We start from the raw sequence: 21,286 nt of genomic DNA, 5'->3' as shown, positions 1-21,286 counted from the left end.
TGGAGGTTTGGATGTTTAAAAAAGAAAAGTTCTATGCAGTATTAAAAAAAAAGTAAAAGGAAAAAGCAACTTGCATTAATTTTGAGCCATCTCCAACAGTGCCTCTGCTTTGCCACAGAGTCCTGTGTTTACAAACAACAAAGGTCTCTGTACACAGAGCAACAACCTTGCTGCTTCTCCCTGCAAAGCAGGGTGAAAAAACAGCCAGCTCTATTATTAAAAGCAGCACATATCACAGACATTACACATTGTTAGGCACACAGTTAACCCTTTGATTTCCTCTAGATGTCAACCCTTTCTCAGAGAGTATCATTAGTACAGTGACATTGTACAGTATTAGCACTTATCACTGTATTAGAGTCACGATTGATGTCAGTTTAGGTTAGTCAGTTAGTGTACCTCCCAGTCAGCATCAGCTAGTGCCAGACTGTAAGCTCCACTTTAAGTCGCTAATCACCACCATTACCAGGAGAGTGTCATAGCTGTGTAAATTCCATGGGACATGTAATAGAATACCTTTTTGGCCTAAATTTATGAAGACATTTGATTTATTTATTTTTTAATTCGATATGTTATATAACCACTGCAGAGGCTAAATGGTTAGCACTTCTGCCTGGCAACACTGGGGTTATTGGCTCGAGCCCCCAACCACAGAACCACCTGCCTGGAGTTTGCATGCTCTCCCTGTGCCTGTGTGGGTTTCCTCCGGGTACTCTGATTTCCTCTCACACTCTGTGGACACACTCGTAGGTTAATTGGCTTCTGTCTAAATTGGCCCTAGTATGTATATGTATGAATGTGAGTTTGAACGCTCCTTGAGAGTTAGGGACTGATGTGAATGAACAATATATATATGTGCACTTCTGCGCAAATTCATGGCGCTATATAAGAACCTGTAATTAAAAAAACATTAAATAACAGAAAGTAGAAAATAATGTCTTTTTAAAATACATTTTCATTCTATTTTCATTTATATTGTTAAAAATAAAAAAAAACCCAGTGGTGATCAAATACCACCAAAAAAAGTTCTATTTGTGTGGGAAAAAAAATTATATAAATTTAATTTGGATACAGTCTTGCATGACCATGCAATTGCCAGTTAAAGTAGCGCAGTGATGAATAGCAAAAAATGCCCTGGTCAGGAAGCGGGTGAAAGCTTCCAGAGCTCAAATGCTTAATATCTCAAGTTAGCCATTAAAGGGTAGTAGTTAATCTCTAAACGTTCTGCAATAAATCTTATCAAACAGATCCATTTTTAACTACCTGCATTGAAAAATATGTGTTGTCCATGAGACAGCCAGTCTGTGGGCAGATTCGACCTTGTAGGACCTAGTGACATTACTGATGCTCCTTATGGGATACCATCAGTTCTTTTAAAGCTGTATCTCTATAACCCATTCATGTTTTCTAAAATCCTAATCAAAACCATAAAATGGCTAATTCATATACCTACATGAAATTTTAGAAAACATGTTGGCTGAAATAAAAGATTAGAACAAAGCATCAAAGGGCATCTAAACCCAAAGAGTAGAGTTGTAAACATAGCTCCTATTTTGCTTTATAAATGTAGTTATGAAAGATTTTTATATTGTGTGAGTTAATGTACATGATACTGCACATGTTGATCCTGCCAGTGTCTGCTCTCTCTACAGCCTTTTAATAGGATGACCACCAGCCCAAAGTTCTGCAATACATGGACAATATTCAAAGTTCTCCTGTGCATAGGTGAACCTGTGACTAAAGCTGCTAACACCTAACCATATACCAAAAAAATGGTCAACCCAAATTGTAAAATGTGGTGCTGCGCTAATAAACTATATGTGAACCCCAATACTTAATTTACAATAAATAGGTGAACAATATCCCCTTAAAATCAATAATATATAACTAAGTCAAATAAAATATAAACAACTTCTCCACCCCCTCTCCTAAGTAAGATAATCCACAAATATACACAATATTAATACACATATATTAAATGCCGTGAAACTGAGAAAACTCCTGAACGATAACACCAGTGAAAAAATAAAGTGACATAAACGCATGTAAACTTTTCATGCCCTGGATAAACTGTTGTGAAATAAATAATAATGATCCCACTGGGGGATAAAGACAAAGTGAATCAGTGAAACTACTCCTTGTGGTAAACCTACAAAAAAAGAAAGAGGAATCAAATGAATAAACGCATGTATAAGATCAATAACTTGTGAATGAAAACAATGCCAGTGATCCCAATATGGGATAAATAAAGTGAATCCATGAAACCACAAATGTGGTAATTAAGAAAGAAAGAAAAGATCAGGCTCAATGCCTGTAAATCACTAACAATCACTATATACACAATAGTGACCCCCTACTGGGGATGGGTTTACACTACAAAAAAAAAAAATCAGCTAATTGACTTCAAACAATGCTTCACACTTTCCGTATATCCACAAACATATATATAATGACAGTGGATAATCCACCCACTAACATACACAAAAAAACAACCCCAAAAATATTAATTATCGTGTCCTAAAAAGTAAAAAAAATAAGTGTCCACTCTGTAGAAAGTGTACAGAACATCCAAATGGTGGAGGTGTTCTGTAGTTCTATAATCACCAAAATGTGCAATAGGATACTATGAATCCCACTCTAGGTGCAATGGCCCCTCACCTCCATGCGGTGACCCTGTAGGGTCAAAGCGCTTTAAACAATCAAACACCACCGGTCTGGAACCCGGACTCCCTCCAATGGATGTCAGGTCCACCGCCGTGTCAGTTCCCTCTCTGGTAACCAAAGTCCCGCATACAGCCTCGTCTTGGTGGTCCTAGAAGTGTTAGCTCCTCATTCGCCCAGAAAGAGAATACAAAATGCTCCCATAGTGTTTATCCATTTGAGTTATTAAACGGTAATACACTATGGAAGCATTTTGTATTCTCTTTCTGGGCGAATGAGGAGCTAACACTTCTAGGATCACCGAGAGGAGGCTGTATGTGGGACTTTGGTTACCAGAGAGGGAACTGACACGGTGGTGGACCTGACATCCATTGGAGGGAGTCCGGGTTCCAGACCGGTGGTGTTTGATTGTTTAAAGTTCTTTGACCCTAAAGGGTCACCACATGGAGGTGAGCGGCCATTGCACCTAGAGTGGGATTCATAGTATCCTGTTGCACATTTTGGTGATTACAGGACTACAGAACACCTCCACCATTTAGATGGTTCTGGACACTTTCTACAGATTGGACACTTAATTTTCTCACTTTTTAGGACACAATAATTAATATTTTTGAGGTTTGGTTTTTTGTGTATGTTAGTGGGTGGATTATCCACTGTCATTATATATATGTTTGTGGATATACAGAAAGTGTGAAACATTGTTTGAAGTCACTTATTTTCACGCTTATTTAGAACCCCCATTTGGGGTTACCTATCATGTCTATAGGCATTTAGCCTTTTTTTTTGTGGTGTTCACCCATCCCCAGTAGGGGGTCACTATTGTGTATATAGTGATTGTTAGTGATTTACAGGCGTTGAGCCTGATCTTTTCTTTCTTTCTTAATTACCACATTATTTATTTATTTATCCCATATTGGCATCACTGGCATTGTTTTCATTCACAAGTTTCTTTGAGCTTATACATGCGTTTATTCATTTGATTCCTCTTTCTTTTTTCATAGGTTTACCATAAGGAGTAGTTTCACTGATTCACTTTGTCTTTATCCCCCAGTGGGATCATTATTATTTCTTTTACACCAGTTTATCCAGGGCATGAAAAGTTTACATGCGTTTATGTCACTATATTTTTTCACTGGTGCTATCGTTAAGGAGTTTTCTAATTTTCACAGCATTTAATACATGTGTATTAATATTGTGTATACAGTGGGGATCGAAAGTTTGGGCACCCCAGCTAAAAATTTGTATTAATGTGCATAAAGAAGCCAAGGAAAGATGGAAAAATCTCCAAAAGGCATCAAATTACAGATTAGACATTCTTATAATATGTCAACAAAAGTTAGATTTTATTTCCATCATTTACACTTTCAAAATAACAGAAAACAAAAAAATGGCGTCTGCAAAAGTTTGGGCACCCTGCAGAGTTAATATCTTGTACTGCCCCCTTTGGCAAGTATCACAGCTTGTAAACGCTTTTTGTAGCCAGCCAAGAGTCTTTCAATTCTTGTTTGAGGTATCTTTGCCCATTCTTCCTTACAAAAGTCTTCCAGTTCTTTGAGATTTCTGGGCTGTCTGTCACGCACTGCTCTTTTAAGGTCTATCCATAGATTTTCAATTATGTTGAGGTCAGGAGATTGTGAAGGCCATGGCAAAACCTTCAGTTTACACCTCTTGATGTAATCCCCCGTGGATTTCGAGGTGTGTTTAGGATCATTATCCATTTGTAGAAGCCATCCTCTCTTTAACTTCAGCTTTTTCACAGATGGCATCAAGTTACCATCCAAAATTTGCTGAAATTTTATTGAATCCATTTTTCCTTCTACTCGTGAGATGTTCCCTGTGCCACTGGCTGCAACACAACCCCAAAGCATGATTGATCCAACCCCATGCTTAACAGTTGGACAGAGGTTCTTTTCATTAAATTCTGTGCCCCTTCTTCTCCAAACGTACCTTTGCTCATTCCGGCCAAAAAGTTCCATTTTAACCTCATCGGTCCACAGAACTTGTTTCCAAAATGCATCTGGCTTGTCTATATGTTCATTTGCAAAGTTCAAACAATGATTTTTGTGGTGAGGACGTAGAAGAGGTTTTCTTCTGATGACTCTTCCATGAAGACCATATTTGTACAAGTATCTCTTTATAGTGGAATAGTGGACCACAACTCCAGTGTCTGCCAGATCTTTCTGGAGGGATCGTGCAGTGAAACGTGGGTTTTGAATTGTTTTTCTCACAATCCTGCGAGCTGTTCTGTCTGATATTTTTCTTGGTCTTCCAGATCTTGCTTTAACTTCCACTGTTCCTGATGACTGCCATTTCTTAATTACATTCCGAACAGAGGATATTGACATCTGAAAACGCTTTGCTATCTTCTTATAGCGTTCTCCAGCTTTGTGAGCGTCAACTATTTTCAGTTTCAGTTTTCTAGACAACTGCTTAGAAGAACCCATGGTGCTGATTGTTGGGGCAAGGTCAGATGAGTCTGGGCATTTAAAACCTTTCAGATTGACATCACCTGGTCTTCCCAGACGATGATTGAGAACAATCCATGACACTGGCAGGTCTCAGCTTGGCAAAGGGGGCAGTGCATGCTATAAATTCTGCAGGGTGCCCAAACTTTTGCAGATGCCATTTTTTTGTTTTCTGTTATTTTGAAAGTGTAAATGATGGAAATAAAATCTAACTTTTGTTGACATATTATAAGAATGTCTAATCTGTAATTTGATGCCTTTTGGAGATTTTTCCATCTTTCCTTGGCTTCTTTATGTACATTAATACACATTTTTAGCTGGGGTGCCCAAATTTTCGATCCCCACTGTATTTGTGGATTAATTATCTTACTTAGGAGAGGGGGTGGAGAGGTTGTGGGGTTAATGTCTTATTTGACTTAGTTATCTATTATTGATTTTAATGGGATATTGTTCACCTATTTATTGTATATTAAGTATTGGGGTTCACATATACTTTATTAGCGCAGCACCACATTTTACAATTCTGCAATACATGGTCTCCCTGTGTTCTCTCTGATCTGCAGCAGTCTATGCCCCATGCTGGCTGATTGACAGTTGTTCTGGCCATTTAGCAGCTGAGACAGGGACTGTAAATGGGTCTGCCCCTTATGCTGGACAGCTTGGCCCTTTTTATTTTGCTTATAATAACACTAGCTAAATTCCAGCTTATTTGTATAATTTTCTTTGCACAGTTACATTGGTCTAGCTTTAACCAATGTAAGTATACATAGCCAATCCCCGTGGAAGTGGAGAATCACTTTTGTAGCCGCCACTACTACAGTGATCCTTACTGTCTTCCAGGTCTCATGCTGAGTGGTTGCCCTGCTTCATAGTAACCATAAGGGGATGCTCGTTTGGCAAGGGAACCATTCAGAGAACACCTAGCATTTTTCTCAATGAAAGCAAAGCGTTCTCTGAGTGGATGAGGTGGAGATTGTGAAGTTACCATTCTGCCTCTCCACCTTGTCCTATGCATTAATTGAGAAAGATGAAAGGTGTGGATGGCTCCCATGCTGAGTGAGTGACCCCCTGTTACTATGCAGCAGGGAAGCCACTCAGCACAGGATCTGGAAGACAGAGGATCACTGTAGTAGTATGGCCATGTATGGAATATCTATAATTACATTGGTCCAAGCCAAACAATGTAACTATGCAAAAAAACTATATTTGGAATTCAGCTTTAACTCTGCCCTGCTGGGTTATGTTTATTTGCATAAATAAAAGTTTAAAATTGCATTTTGTAACTGACCTCTCCTGATCAGTGGGCACTGTTTGCACACCACAATGATCTTGACACTCATTGACTTTCCGGCCTGCTGGATGGCCAGTGTCCCTTCTTTGTAAACATTGATAATGGACACTGTTGCATGTACACTTCCACCTTTGATTACTGTAGTTATAACCATGCCAGTGATCACTGGAAGAGAAAAACAAAGAACATTTATATCAAGCACGTGTCTTAGTACAGTCAATGCATTAGAAATACTATTAATTCATTATGTAATGACATTATTTACATTATCAGCAAAGGAAGGTGATTTTAGATCAGTGGCGTCCCTAGGCGGGTGCGGGGGGTACGTGCCTAACCAGGTGTCACCTATCGCACAGAGTGACATCAGACCCTCTCCACGAGCTCCACGATAAGGAAAGTTTTAAAGCAAGCCAATGAAGCCCGCAAGATGGATCGGATCTGAGGATTGAGCATATGCTCCCCAATTCACAGATCCGATCCATCTTGCGGGGATCGTCAGCTTGCAACCTATATGGGGTTAACTGATCTTGGTAAGGCTGTACAAGATCCAGGACTGGTCTGTAATCAGGAAATGTGGCTGCGATTGCAGCAACCTCCTCCATCTGACATCACTTCTCGAGCATGTGCAGACCGGACAGGTGTTGAAAGATCAGTTAAGCCTGTATAGGTTGCAAGCTGATGATCCCCACAAGATGGATCGGATCTGCAGATTGGGGAGCATAATGGATCGGACTCCGTCCCATTATGCTCAATCCACAGATCTGATCCATCCTGCGGGGATCGTCAGAGGGGTGACACCAAGTGTTACCACACCGGGTGACACCAACCCTAGGGATGCCCCTGTTTTAGATCTCAAATTCAACATACATACTCAGCTTGTTAGTATTTTCATAGATATCATTCAGGAACAAAATCCAAAATCCAAATCAATGATAAACACATTTGCTTTAATCAGAAAGTCACATAATCAGAAATCTCCTGATCGGGAGCTTTCCAGTACAAGTTTGTTACTGTGCTGGGAGAGTGCAGGATACGCGCTCTCAGAACAGTAAATGTTTACATAGGGCCACATATATGCGGCCACTTAGCATTAATACCCACCCACTGAATGGCCACATATATGCGTACGGCCAGTTGGAAGAGGTTAAAAGTGTTGGAAGGACAACAGACTGAAAATACTTCTTATTTACCAAACTTTATTTAAATGTTGTTATCCATTACAAACATGTATACACCATTAAAATGAAGATGTTGAGGATCCCTATTTGCTATAATGGAATATCTAGATTGATTAGCTGACAAATGTAGTCCCACTGCATCCGGTGTGAATATACCCTAACTTACGATAAAGAACCCTTTACATAGAAGCATGGCCAAAGCCTTTTTGGTCATACTTCTCTTGACCCAGTTCAGGTTCTCTTTTTGCTATAATGGACCCCAACCCAAGTTACCCATAACATATATGGCATAAGTCTTTCCAAAATAGGTAGGAGGTCTTCGTATAGCTCTGTTGTGCCTCTACGCGTTTCGCAGGATAACCCGCTTCTTTAGGAGGACTTAAAGGGATACAAAATCTAAACGATTATAAAAAATGAAACACATTTTATACAATAGTATTACAACTCCAATATACCCATATATAGTATATGGTACGGTATGATATATAGGTATACTGGAGTTGTTTTATTGATTCACTTTGTATCATAGAATGACACAGAGTTTAGATTACATTAATATACAATAAATCTGCTTACAAAATCATTTTTGACATTGTGTCACCATGAATCTGTATAACAGTATGGATTTGGTTTTCAGTGTGACAAACCTGTCCTTGTCAGCCAAAAATATACACGGTGTTCCAGCAATACAACATTCTGAATAAAGACCTTTATATAGTAACAGTTTACCTTCTGTCTGGCCATTTGTGTTTACCCTGTTTGCCTGGGACAGATGTTTACGCTTTTCTCTCTTAAATGTCTCAAGGAATCCTTTGAGTCACAGACACTAATGCAAGACACAGGCGGGGCAGACTGAGTACTGATGCCAAACTTCAGCTACATTTTTTTGCCATTTCCCAACTTTCAAGCATACTCTCTTACTAACTCAAGTCACTGATTAAGTAGTAAAAATCAGGTAATTTCTTTTAACATACCAAAATTACTTGAACAGTAATTGCTCTCCAGGGATCCACTCCTTCTGCACTTTTGTAGGCAGAGTACAACAGTTGGTTTTAGACCTAGATAAAAAAAAAATCACCAATAAACAACTGCTAGTAAAGAAAACAATAGATCATACATTATATGATAAATAGATATTCAAATCCAGATAACTGAACAAATATAATTGTATTAATAAAATGGCTCTGTAATTAAGATTACAATTCTTATACTGGCTATTCACAGTAAATTTCTCACTAAGAACAATAGGTGGTAAGAGGTATTTTCATACTGTCTGACTGCCTCATTTCAGGCACAGGCACTTTGAGAGGCTATTTTTCGTAGAGGAAAGGTAATGAATGGTAGCAATCTACATATCAAGGGCAGCACAGTGACTAAATGTTTAGCACTTCCCCCTGAAAGTACTAGGGTCCTCAATTCAAATCCCAACCACGGCACCACCTGCCTGGAGTTTGCATGCTCTCTCTGTGCCTGCGTGGGTTTCCTCTGGGTACTCTAGTTTGCTCCCACACTCCAAAGACATGCTGGTAGGTTAATTGGCTCCTGCCTAAATTGGCCCTAGTATGTGTATGTATGAATGTAAGTTAGGGACCATAGATTGTACACCCCTTGAGGGTTAGGGACTTATGTGAATGTACAATATATATGTAAAGCGCTGTGTAAATTGATGGCTCTATATAAGTACCTGTAATAAATAATAAATAAATATAAAGGCAAAATATACAGTTGCAAGAAAAAGTATGTGAACCCCTTGGGATTACGTGGAGTTTGGCATGAATTGGGCATACAATGTGCTCTGAACGTCATCTAAGTCACAACAACAGAAGAACACAGTCTGCTGAACATAATACTACACAAACATTAGATGTTGCCATGGTTTAATTGCACATAACATGTAAACATTTACACTGCAGGGAGGAAAAAGTATGTGAACCTTTGGACTTAATAACTGGTTGACCCTCCTTTGGCAGCAATAACCTCAACCAAACGTTCCCTGTAGTTGCAGATCAGACCTGCACAACGATCTGGAGTAATTTTGGACCACTCCTCTTCACAAAACTGTTTCAGTGTAGCAATATTCTTGGGATGTCTGGTGTGAATCGCTCTCTTAAAGTCATGCCACAGCATTTCAATCGGGTTGAGGTCAGGACTCTGACTGTGCCACTCCAAAAGGCGTATTCTGTGCTGTTGCAGCCATTGTTTTGTTGAATTGCTTGTATGCTTTGGGTCATTGTCCTGTTGCATCACCCATCCTCTGCGGAGCTTCAGTTGGTGGACAGATGGTCGTACGTTTTCCTGCAAAATGTCTTGATAAACTCTGGAATTCATTTTCCCATCAATGACAACAATCCGTCCAGGCCCTGAGGCAGCAAAGCAGCCCCAAACCATGATACTCCCTCCGCCATGTTTTACAGTGGGGATGAGGTTTTGATGTTGGTGTGCTGTGCCTTTTTTTCTCCACACATAGTGTTGTGTGTTCTTCCCAAACAACTCAATCTTGGTTTCATCTGTCCACAGTATATTTTGCCAGTAGTGCTGTGGAACATCCAGGTGCTCTTTTGCAAACTTCAAACGTGCTGCAATATTCTTTTTGGACAGCAATGGCTTCCTCCCTGGTGTCCTCCCATGTACTCCATTCTTGTTTAATGATTTCCTTATTGTAGATGTGTCAACAAAAATGTTAGCATGTGCCAGAGATTTCTGTAGGTTTTTAGGTGACACTCTGGGATTCTTCTTTACCTCATGCAGCATTCTGCGCTGTGCTCTTGCAGTCATTTTTACAGGACGACAACGCCTAGGGAGAGAAGCAACAGTGCTAAACTTTCTCCATTTGTAGACAGTCTGTCTTACCGTGGACACATGAACATCAAGGCTTTTGGAGATACTTTTGTAACCCTTTCCAGCTTCATGCAAGTCAACAATTCTTGATCATAGGTCTTCTGAGAGCTCTTTTCTGCGAGGCATGGTTCACATCAGACAGTGCTTCTCGAAACCAGTAAACCCAAAACAGGTGTGTGTTTTTTAAGGGCAGGACAGCTGTCAGCAACACATCCAATATCATCACACTGATTGGAGTCAAGGTTGGCTCACTCCTGGCTCCAATTAGCTCTGAGAGAAGTCATTAAGCTAGGGCCTCGCATACTTTTTCCTCCCTGCACTGTGAATGTTTACATGTTATGTGCAATTAAACCATGGCAACATCTAATGTTTGTGTAGTATTCTGTTCAGCAGACTGTGTTCTTCTATTGTTGTGACTTAGATGACGTTCGGAGCACATTTTATGCTCAATTCATGCAAAACTCCACGTAATACCAAGGGGTTCACATACTTTTTCTTGCAACTGTATACTGGTGCTCTTTAGTCTTCCTAAGCCGGTTGACTGATTTGATCTCCACCAATATTGTAAGGAGCACTACATAATATACTCCAGACAGCTGCCCCCAATACACTATATTGTACATTATATACTCCAGACACTTATCCCCAATACACTATGTTGTACATTATATACTCCAGACACCTATCTCCATTACCCTATGTTGTACGTTATATACTCCAGACACCTATCCCCAATACACTATGTTGTACGTTATATACTCCAGACACCTATCCCCAAAACACTATGTTGTACATTATATACTCCAGACACCTATCCCCAATACACTATGTTGTACGTTATATACTCCAGACACCTATCCCCAAAACACTATGTTGTACATTATATACTCCAGACAACTATCCCCAATACACTATGTTGTACATTATATACTCCAGACACCTATCCCCAATACACTATGTTGTACATTATATACTCTAGACACCTGTCCCCAATACACTATGTTGTACATTATATACATCTAAATCATTAAAGCCTATACCTCTGATGTCCAACCAGTGACTATTTGGTACTTACTGTGTGGCTCTCGGGCCCAACAGTTAGTAGCCAGTGATTATTCACTGCCTTGGGGCATACTCAGACCAATTGCGGAAGAACATTTATGACTAGCTAGTTAAATGTTTTTTCTCACTTGTTTGTGGAGGATGTAGCTCCTGCAGTACAAGTACGATACACGACAACCTGGAACTATATTATTATTGGCTGAGTTGTAGACAACGCTGGAGGCCTGTTCCATTAGAGGAAGTAAGTAAAGAGATGATGGTTCAGCTTAGCTTGAGTCCTGCTTAATTTATTATAAATATATAATTGTGTTTAAATTTCAGTTTGAGATACTGAGTTCTGTATACAACATGCCTTTTTTTTAACAAAGCAGAAAAGAAGAACCAGGAAAGTATGTGAAAAGCATTGGAATCTCTATCTGCTGGGTTCATATGAAAATGCAAACAATTCAAATGCAATAAGTAAAATTAACCTGTCTAAAAAACATAGAAAATTGTTTTACTCTTCACCATAATAAATAAAAAAACATATTTACAAACTTTTGTACATTCAGACAATGGTCAGTCTAATGGATAGCAATATTTATGTTTTCTGTGATCTAAAAGCAAAGCTCCACATCATTTAGATTTTGATGTAAAAAGTAATCAACAATTTTTAAAAAGTTACAGTTATTTAGAGCTCCACTGAAATTTGAAAACTACAGTCACATGGCTATTAAAAAATGCAGAGTTTTGTAATCTGAGCTTAAAAGATAAGTTCACCTTTTGTAGTATGTTACATCCATAATCAGGGTTTAACATGTTACAATTGTACCGGCACACACTAACCCAATCCGACAGTTAGTCACGTGTTGTCACTCGTTCACAGTATTCTAAGAACGGAAGACTACAAGTCCCGGGAGCCTTTGTGGCTGTCAGCTTGTAGTTCTCAATGAACTACCACGGCACTGTGGAGTGCTGTGGTAGTTCATTGATTCTTCTTGTCTTTGTAAAACTGCCTGCCCATATGAGGTACGAGCACACAGATCACACTGACAGTCTGCAGGAGGCATGCATGGCACCAGCGATCTGCTGATCGTTGGTGCAATGCTTTCCAGGCTTCTTAAGCAAAAAACAGTAAATGTACATTTTTTTACCTGCAAAAAAATGTGCATTTATTATTTTTTGCTAAAAGGTGAACCTGTCCTTTGAGGAATCCTAAATGACATGTAGTAATATTCCAATTCCAGCATAAACAAATACATATAGGTTACAAAGCAGTACTCAACACGTAGCCATTTACCCTAGGGACTGGACCGTAGTGTATCATGTAGATACTGTCATATGTCCCAGGTCATTACAAGTACAACCTGACCTGGCTCTGTTGCTACATTACCTACAGCTATAATACTGTACATTTGAATTGAAAGAGTGCAATACTCTAGAAAACTCGGTCAGTTACTGCCAATCTCTTTGCAGATTTAGGAAATGTCAATCACCTGGCTTGGGTTTTAGGGCAACAATCTGGTAATAGGTTAAGGGTTAACATTACCTAGACAGTAGCAGCTAGGAATGAACTAAGCAGACACATTGAGCATGGTTTACTCCCCAGTGAGCACAATACTTTCCATATTACATCACTGCTAAAGATTCTAGTAAAGCAGAATGACTCACTCAATACTGTGACATTACAGACTGAAACAAAATAATACAGGCATATTGCATAAGCAAATAAATCATGTTCAGACATCATACTGATTAAAGTAACTGGCACACCTAAAATTGAACATATTGGATGAAGTAAAAAATAAAAGGGCATACACATTAAAAATAAAAGTGCTGAACTGTTTCATGTATAGCAACTGTCAATAGAAAAGTATTTGTAGTTAGTTTAGGAATTAAACATGTTGCAATTCAGTGAAGTGTATCCATTATATTTAACAAATGGCTGTATCAATCATCGTATACATATTAGGTATACATCAACCATCACATAGCATCCGGCAAGTGCTGGTTCTTAAGTGCAATAACGTATTGCAACCAATCAAAACCTATCTCGTACTGGTTTGACTAAATAACTGTACTTAAAGCATACCTAAAGTGATATCAAAATTTGTGAAATGACATGGGGTACTGCATAGCAGCTATGTTATGGTGCCTTCACACTAGCTTGACTATGGCATGTCAGGATGCCCCAAATCCTGCTATGTACAGTCAGGTCCATGAATATTGGGACATCGACACAATTCTAACATTTTTGGCTCTATACACCACCACAATGGATTTGAAATGAAACAAACAAGACGTGCTTTAACTGCAGACTGTCAATTGTCCCATTACTTTTGGTCCCTTAACAAGTGGGAGGCACATATGCAAACTGTTGTAATTCCTACACCGTTCACCTGATTTGGATGTAAATACCCTCAAATTAAAGCTGACAGTCTGCAGTTAAAGCACATCTTATTTGTTTCATTTCAAATCCATTGTGGTGGTGTATAGAGCCAAAAATTTTAGAATTGTGTTGATGTCCCAATATTTATGGACCTGACTGTATGTACTGTAAATAATAACCACCAGCATTTTCAAAAAGCATGTTGTTCAGTAGCTCAAGCTGAAATTTGCACACACAAGTGAAAACAGCTCAGTGTATAGTTGCAATCACATACAGAATGTCTAAACGAAAAAACTGTTGCTCTGAGAATCATATGCCATGTGGTAAAGGCTTATTTGAACAAGAGGTTGAATGCTAAAAAAAAAACCCCAAAGATACCAAGCATGAAGTTCAAAGGACAGTAAACATTTAAGAGAGAAGTATGCTTTTTTTTAAATTTTACTTACCTAGGTAGAGACAGCATTGATCCGATGCTCCATCTGTCCCTCGCCGGCTCTAGGGTTGAGAACTGAGCAATCAAACACCACTGATTGCTCAGTTCTCCCTACCACTTTCAGTCCCCACTCTCTGCTCTGCCCACCCCAACCCCCAGCACTCTCTGGAGCACTGGGCTGTGGAGGAAACAGGATCTCTCCTCATCCTGGACCGGCTGAGTGATGTCAGCCAACAGCCTAGCTGGCTGTCAGTTGAAAACGGGTCACAGGAGTGCAGAATGAACTGCACTCCTGTGATCCATAGAAGAAGTACAACCAGCCTTATCTGTACTTCATCTTTACAGGCCAACTCTGGTCCACCCGTTTGTATCCAGCAGCACTGGGTTTTCAGAAGAATATGTCATCTCCTCATCTCCCAGAGCTGATATCATACCAGCACCAGCTTTATGAATCAGTTTTCCCTGAGCACACATGCTGTTTTTTTTTTCAATTAACTGTGCCATCCTCTTCCATATTACCAAGGATTATGTGTCACTTGCAATTTGGTGGCAAACATCAAGCTTCAAGGCAAAATTCAACAGTGCATGCCACACAACTCTGCACAACAAACTCATGGCTGCCAGTTGGTATGGGCAGCTGAGGGTCACAAGTTACACTGAAACATTGATGATAGCCCAGGAAGTGAAGGAGGACACAGTAACTCTCACTTTCTGGATTCTCTACACCTACAACAAACATTTTAAATATTGTAACTTAGCAGTCCTTAGATGTGGTGAGTTTTTTTTTTTCAGGCTTCTTTATTTTCACCGTATAATCCTGCAGATGACACACTTCCACTCCTGCCCCTGTCTATTGTACCGATGTAGGGAACCATGGCTGCCACCTAGGCCAGATTTTAAACATATCTACCTTTGTTCATTATTATATGGAAAATCAGGAGATTAGTAGTTTACAAATGAAATATATCTTTGACGACTCAAATGTTCTGCCAATGCCAAATTTTTTTTTAATGAAGGCCATTAGAGTAATAATGTTGGACAAAAGGGATGGCAGTTGGACAAGAAGGGAAGAAGGTGCCAAATACATTGTACAGTATGATTAAAACCCTAATTGCATTTAAAAAAGCACAACTGCCAAAGTGTTGTGAAAGGGCTCTATGATGCAAAAATATGTGGAAAGGTGTCTCAAAACAATGGATTGGTAAGAACTGTACACTTTTTAGAAGCTTGATGGGGTACAGGTCAGCACTATCTGTATATTCTCTGGTAGATTGTGATATGTCAGTTGCTGAGACAACAGAGAGATTCGGCTTATATTGTTGGTTCACCTGCTAGCTGCAAGTGGTAATAATGAATTATTCATATGTAATATTTACCTGAAGGAAAAAAACTAAAACAAAAAATACATTGTATTTTTTTGTGCTGGAAATAATACATTATTTAAAAAAAAACTATAGACATTTCTGTAAGTAAATTGAGATACTCCATTGTACATCTTATATAAGGAAATGTTAACACATGACAAATATATTGTAAAGAAACTACACAGGGATGTAAGGAAAGTAAGTAGAAGGGGATATCTCAAATCAATGTTTTAGGTAGGATACAGTTGTACTGTATTGGGCTGACACTTTCCATTCCTGGGAGCACTAGATCACATAGCATGCAGGTGCATTATTATTGCAATTCTGGCATGTACCAAAAGTGAACTTTGTGTGAACTCTTATTCTCTAAAGCCTATCTTAAAACTCAGGAATTCAGCAAGCTTTCTCCTGGATAATCGTCATCCAAAAGATAAGTAAAAGGATGATTTAAGCCGTAAAAACATGTATTTAAAGAAAACCTGTCATAATAGAAATACATAGGCTGCCCTTGTGGCTTATTTCTAAAAATGCCAACTCTCTGGTTATCATGCGTTCTGAGTCTGTTACCCAGCTGGAAAAGTATACAGAATTCTGGCTTCTCTTGCTACAAGCTTTTTCCAACTCAGAAAATTGTGAATCTAGAAAATAGCATTTCGGGTTACTGCAGGTCAAGCTGGATGGCTTAACGGGTTGGGACTCTATGACCTCCACCTGGTTCTTGAGGACCATTGAAACCTTCCATCAAACCAGTAAGAGAAAGAGGTGGAGAACTAAATCTGCATGTTTATGGGAGTCTAACCAATCCCAGGTTTGGAGGCCCTGAAACACTGGTGGACCAACCCATACATATAGGAGAGCCAGGCTGGCAGGGGAGTGCTGAGGGGACTGTCAGTGGCCTGGGAGGTGTTCCCTGGGTTTGGGGGGGCGGCCTTCAGGCTGGGCTCAGGCTGGCTCAAGAGGGTCCATTCAGCACTGTGCCTTAAACAGGATCAAGTCCTGAAAGCAGTGGAAGCAAGGAGAACAGAGTGAGTACATCAGCCCACCCAGGGACATACAAGGGGAGAGAGCACCACATGTAGCAAGTTTTTAAAGGACATCAGTGTGCTTAATCCTTTATCTTTGTCCTGGGAGATCTTCAGAACAGCCAGAAGAGCTGGTAGTGTCTTCAGGCTGTGAAGTTGGGAGCAGTTCTACTGGAGAGGACACATCTCTGCATGTAGTCTGCAGCAAGCTAAGCTAATTTTCAAGGGGGGCGGGGGTGCGAGTCCCTAACCTGTAAGGAGCAGTTGCTACTGATCTGTATAAACTGACGGCTCTGAAGGAAAAGAACAGTCCAGAATCTGTTTCTGTAAATAGGAAGGAAGTTGTCCCCATGCTTTGTTTCAGTTAAATTGGGCATCCCATAATCATTATTACCCTATAGTTACATTCCCCTAATAAAATAACAAAAGCTAAGCTTACAAACTGTTCACTGACTGTGGATGCAAGTGTGGAAAATGCGTATTGCCTGGCTGTGCAGAGCTTAGGGGGACCTAGAAACACAGCAGCCCTCATGAGGGTCTGACAATAGGGCATTGAGTAGTTATTGATGAACATATCCTAATATTATGCCTACCAATCTTTTGATGGGAAAAGTGATATAGTGGAGGCTGAGGTTAAAGTGGAGGCTCAGACTGGAGACTGTGGATGAGGGTACAGTGAGGCTTTGGGTGCACTGGAAGTTGTGGCTGTGGGTGCAGAGGAAACTGCAGGTTCAGAAGAGGAGCAGCACAAGAGAAACGAAAGCTGTGGGTGCAGTGGTGGTGCAGTGGAGGTTGAGGTTACAGCAGAGGCTGTAGGTGCTGCAGAGGCAAGAGGGCCAGTTGAAGGGACTGAGGCTGTGAACATATGTGTGCACACGCACAGAGGTCAGGGAGCTCAGGGAAGCAAACTGATTTTTGCTTGAACAGTGACTAAGAGCCCCACTTGAGTTTAAAAGGAAGATCCAGCATGCTGCTGCATCACATGATTCATCAAGTGATGCAGCGTTGACATTCTGGATCTCCTCACCTCCTCAGGGGCCTATTTAGAGGGAAAAGGGGGTGAAATTTCCATTAAAAATATCTGACACCAAGGTCCACGAGAATTCTTCAGGGTCAAAGCCTTTCCAATCAGCAAGTAATACAACTTGTCTCTAAAGATTGTGGAATCTGCTTTGCTGGACCGTGTATTCTTGCATTGTATTCAACCCAGGAATGGCAAAGAGACTCTCAAACCATAGTTTCTCAGGTGGACCAATTTATGATTGACTATTGTTTCTGCAACCATGGAAGACTCCAGTTGATGCAGGAGGTGGCCTGTGGTAAAACATGAAAGGTGAGGGTTTCCATGCTCAACCACTCCAATGAACTTGTCAATGGAAACCATTTGCTGGTGTGCAGAGGAGGCAAAAGGGTACAGGTGCTGCAGAGGTTTGAGGCTGTAGAAACAGCAGAGGCTGGGACTGTGGGTGCAGGAACAGCAGAGAATGCAGGCCTTGGATGAGGGTGCAGTGGAGTTTGCAACTGTGGATGCAGTGGAGACTGTGCATGCAGAAGAAGGACAACAGAGACTAAGGGTGCAGCAGAGAAGCAAAAGATGCTAAGGGTGCTGCGGTAGTTCAGCAGTGGTTGTGAGGTAACTTTAGAACTCGTTTCATGAGCATGATTAGAAGTGGAATATTGTACGGACTCATAACCTTTTCTTTTTATAATAGGGCTTTGCCATATGATGTTACCACTGTAAATTTTAACTATTACCTTGGTTGACCAAAATTCACATACTCTAGAGCTGCCTTTCTTATCAAGGATTTCATGGAACCTTATGGTTCCTCCAGATATTGCTAGAAATTCCTTGGGAAGTAGCAAATTAATCTGCTTCCTGATGGTGCCCACATAATTCTGCAATAATGCCAGAACCAGCAGAATAGGACCAGTGAAGCTTCTCCTCTGGGTTCCTAGGGTTAGCAGCTTAATCATTTTAGTAGGAGTTCCCTGAAATGTGAATTTTATTTCAAGGGTTCATCCATGGCAAAAAGGTTGAGAAAGTCTGTTCTAGAGACCCTCTTCAGGGTGAGGATGTACAAGCATTAATGAAATGGTCTTTAGTAAGACTTTTGTGAAAGACATTCACACTATTGACAAAACAATACTGGGGCATTGTTGGAAGAGTATATATATATATATATATATATATATATACACACTCACACAAACACACACACACTATATTGCCTAACGTATTGGGACGCCTGCCTTTACACGCACATGAACTTTAATGGCATCCCAGTCTTAATCCGTAGGGTTCAATATTGAGTTGGTGAGTTGGCCCACCCTCTGCAGCTATAACAGCTTCAACTCTTCTTTGAAAGCTGTCCACAAGGTTTAGGAGTGTGTTTATGGGAATGTTTGACCATTCTTCCAGAAGCGCATTTGTGAGGTCAGGCACTGATGTCAGACGAAAAGGCCTGGCTTGCAGTCTCCGTTCTAATTTATCCCAAAGGTGTTCTATTGGGTTGAGATCAGGACTCTGTGCAGGCCAGTTAAATTCCTCCACCCCAAACTCGCTCATCCAGGACTCTATGGACATGGCTTTGTGCACTGCATGTTGGAACAGGAAGGGGCCATCCCCAAAATGTTCCCACAAAGTTGGGAGCATGAAATTGTCCAAAATGTCTTGGCATGCAGACACCATAAGAGTTCCCCTCATTGGAACTAGGGGGTCAAGCCCAATTCCTGAAAATCAACCCACACCATAATCTCCCCTCCACCAAACTTTACACTTGGCATAATGCAGTCAGGCAAGTACCGTTCTCCTGCCAACCGCCAAACCAAGACATGTCCAACGGATTGCAAGACAGTGAAGCGTGATTTGTCAATCCAGAGAACACGTCTCCACTGCTCTAGAGTCCAGTAGCAATGTGCTTTACACCACTGCATCTGATGCTTTGCATTGCACTTGGTGTAAGGCTTCGATGCAGCTGTTTGGCCATAGAAACCCATTCCATGAAGCTCTCTATACACTGTTGTTGTGCTAATCTAAAGGCCACATGAAGTTTGGAGGCCTTTAGCTATTGACTCTGCAGACAGTTGGCGACTTCTGCGCTCTGTGTGCTTCAGCATGCACTGACCCCACTCTTTCATTTTACATGGCCTATCACTTCGTGGCTGAGTTGCTGTTGTTCTCAGTTGCTTCCACTTTGTTATAATACCACTAACAGTTGACCATGGAATATTTAGTAGCAAGGAAATTTCACAGATGGACATATTGCACAGGTGGAAACCTATCACGGTACCACGCTTGAATTCACTGAGCTCCTGAGAATGACCCATTCTTTCACAAATGTTTGTAGAGGCAGTCTGCATGCCTAGGTGCTTGATTTTTTACACCTGTGGCCATGGAGGTGATTGGAACACCTGAATCCAATGATTTGGAGGGGTGTCCCAATACTTTTGGCAATATAATGTATATATATTCCTCATAGGAAATCAGATAATACCTGGATATATGTTCTACAATATTTCTTACAAGCAGTAGCCAATTATAATGTGTATACTTAAAACAGATCCAACACTTTCGTATGCGAAGGTTAAACTATTTTTCTTCCAGATGTAAAGACTGCCCCTTGTCATTTGCAATGTCCTTAACGTGAATAACTTTCATGTTATAAGTTTCACTATATGGATTTCCATACTCGTACACAGTTCTGCAAGATCTTATTTTGTAAACTGGTGCCCAAGACTGAATTGCGTGATGAAGTCTTAATGCTTTGGACGGGGAGCAAGATCATGGGGTTGATTTACTAAAACTGGAGAGTGCAAAATCTGGTGCAGCTCTGCATAGAAACCAAACAGCTTCTGGTTTTTTTTGTCAAAACTTAATTGAACAACCTGAAGAGAGAAGCTGATTGGCTATTATGCAGCAGAGTTTGCACTCTCCAGCTTTGTTAAATCAAATCCTATGTCCTTCTCTCTAGAGCAGTGGTTCTTAAGCTTTTTTGAGTCATGGACCCCTTAAGGAACCTGATGAAAGCTATGGATCCCCTCCCCAAAATATTTACATAAACACAACTTTGCGTGCAATAAATTTATACTTATTTTGTTGATTTGATGATTGCCTCATGCATATATGACATACACAAAGTTTGAATAAAGTAAATAATCGTAAAGGATAAGTTTACCTTTCATAACATTTTACACCTATACTCAGGGTGTAACATGTTACGAATGGACTGACCCCCGCTCCCTGTTGTGACAGGGGGATCTTCTTCTGCCTGCTAGCTGTCACAATTAAAAAAAAACGCAGCCATGCGTGGCTCCACCCACCCACCTGGCAGCGTCATTCATTCATGGTGTTCTGTTAGCTTATAGTTCTTAATGAACTACCACAGTGTTGTGGAGCGCCATGGTAGCCCAACCCCCCACCTCACCCCCTCGGTCTCTGCCCGAATCACACACCTACTGAGCGACATATCAGATTGGATGTCGCTCCACTTCCTTAAACTGAACCTCTCCAAAACCGAGTTTCTTGTCTTCCCCCCAGCCCGGACACCACCCCCCATTGACTTCTCCATCACATCCAACAACGCCAATATCAAACCCGCCCTGCA

General features: G+C 40.5%; 1 protein-coding gene across 1 annotated transcript in view; it reads right to left on the bottom strand.

Annotated features, from left to right (window-relative positions):
- The window catches only part of PCOLCE2 (procollagen C-endopeptidase enhancer 2), an 85,074-nt gene that overhangs the window by 1,168 nt on the left and 62,620 nt on the right, over positions 1-21,286 (bottom strand). The window contains exons 7-8 of the mRNA XM_089672565.1: positions 8,570-8,653; positions 6,415-6,582 (exon numbers count right to left, since the gene is read on the bottom strand). Of these exons, the coding sequence (XP_089528691.1) occupies positions 6,415-6,582; positions 8,570-8,653 (252 nt within the window). The remainder of the gene's footprint in view (positions 1-6,414; positions 6,583-8,569; positions 8,654-21,286) is intronic.

Source organism: Staurois parvus, unplaced genomic scaffold, assembly GCF_062004578.1.
Source record: "Staurois parvus isolate SC_StPar_1 unplaced genomic scaffold, SC_StPar_1.0 ptg000131l, whole genome shotgun sequence".
In the NCBI taxonomy this organism is placed as follows: Eukaryota; Metazoa; Chordata; class Amphibia; order Anura; family Ranidae; genus Staurois; species Staurois parvus.
The sequence above is the reverse complement of the archived record's forward strand: the minus strand, read 5'-3'. Positions and strand labels throughout refer to the sequence as shown.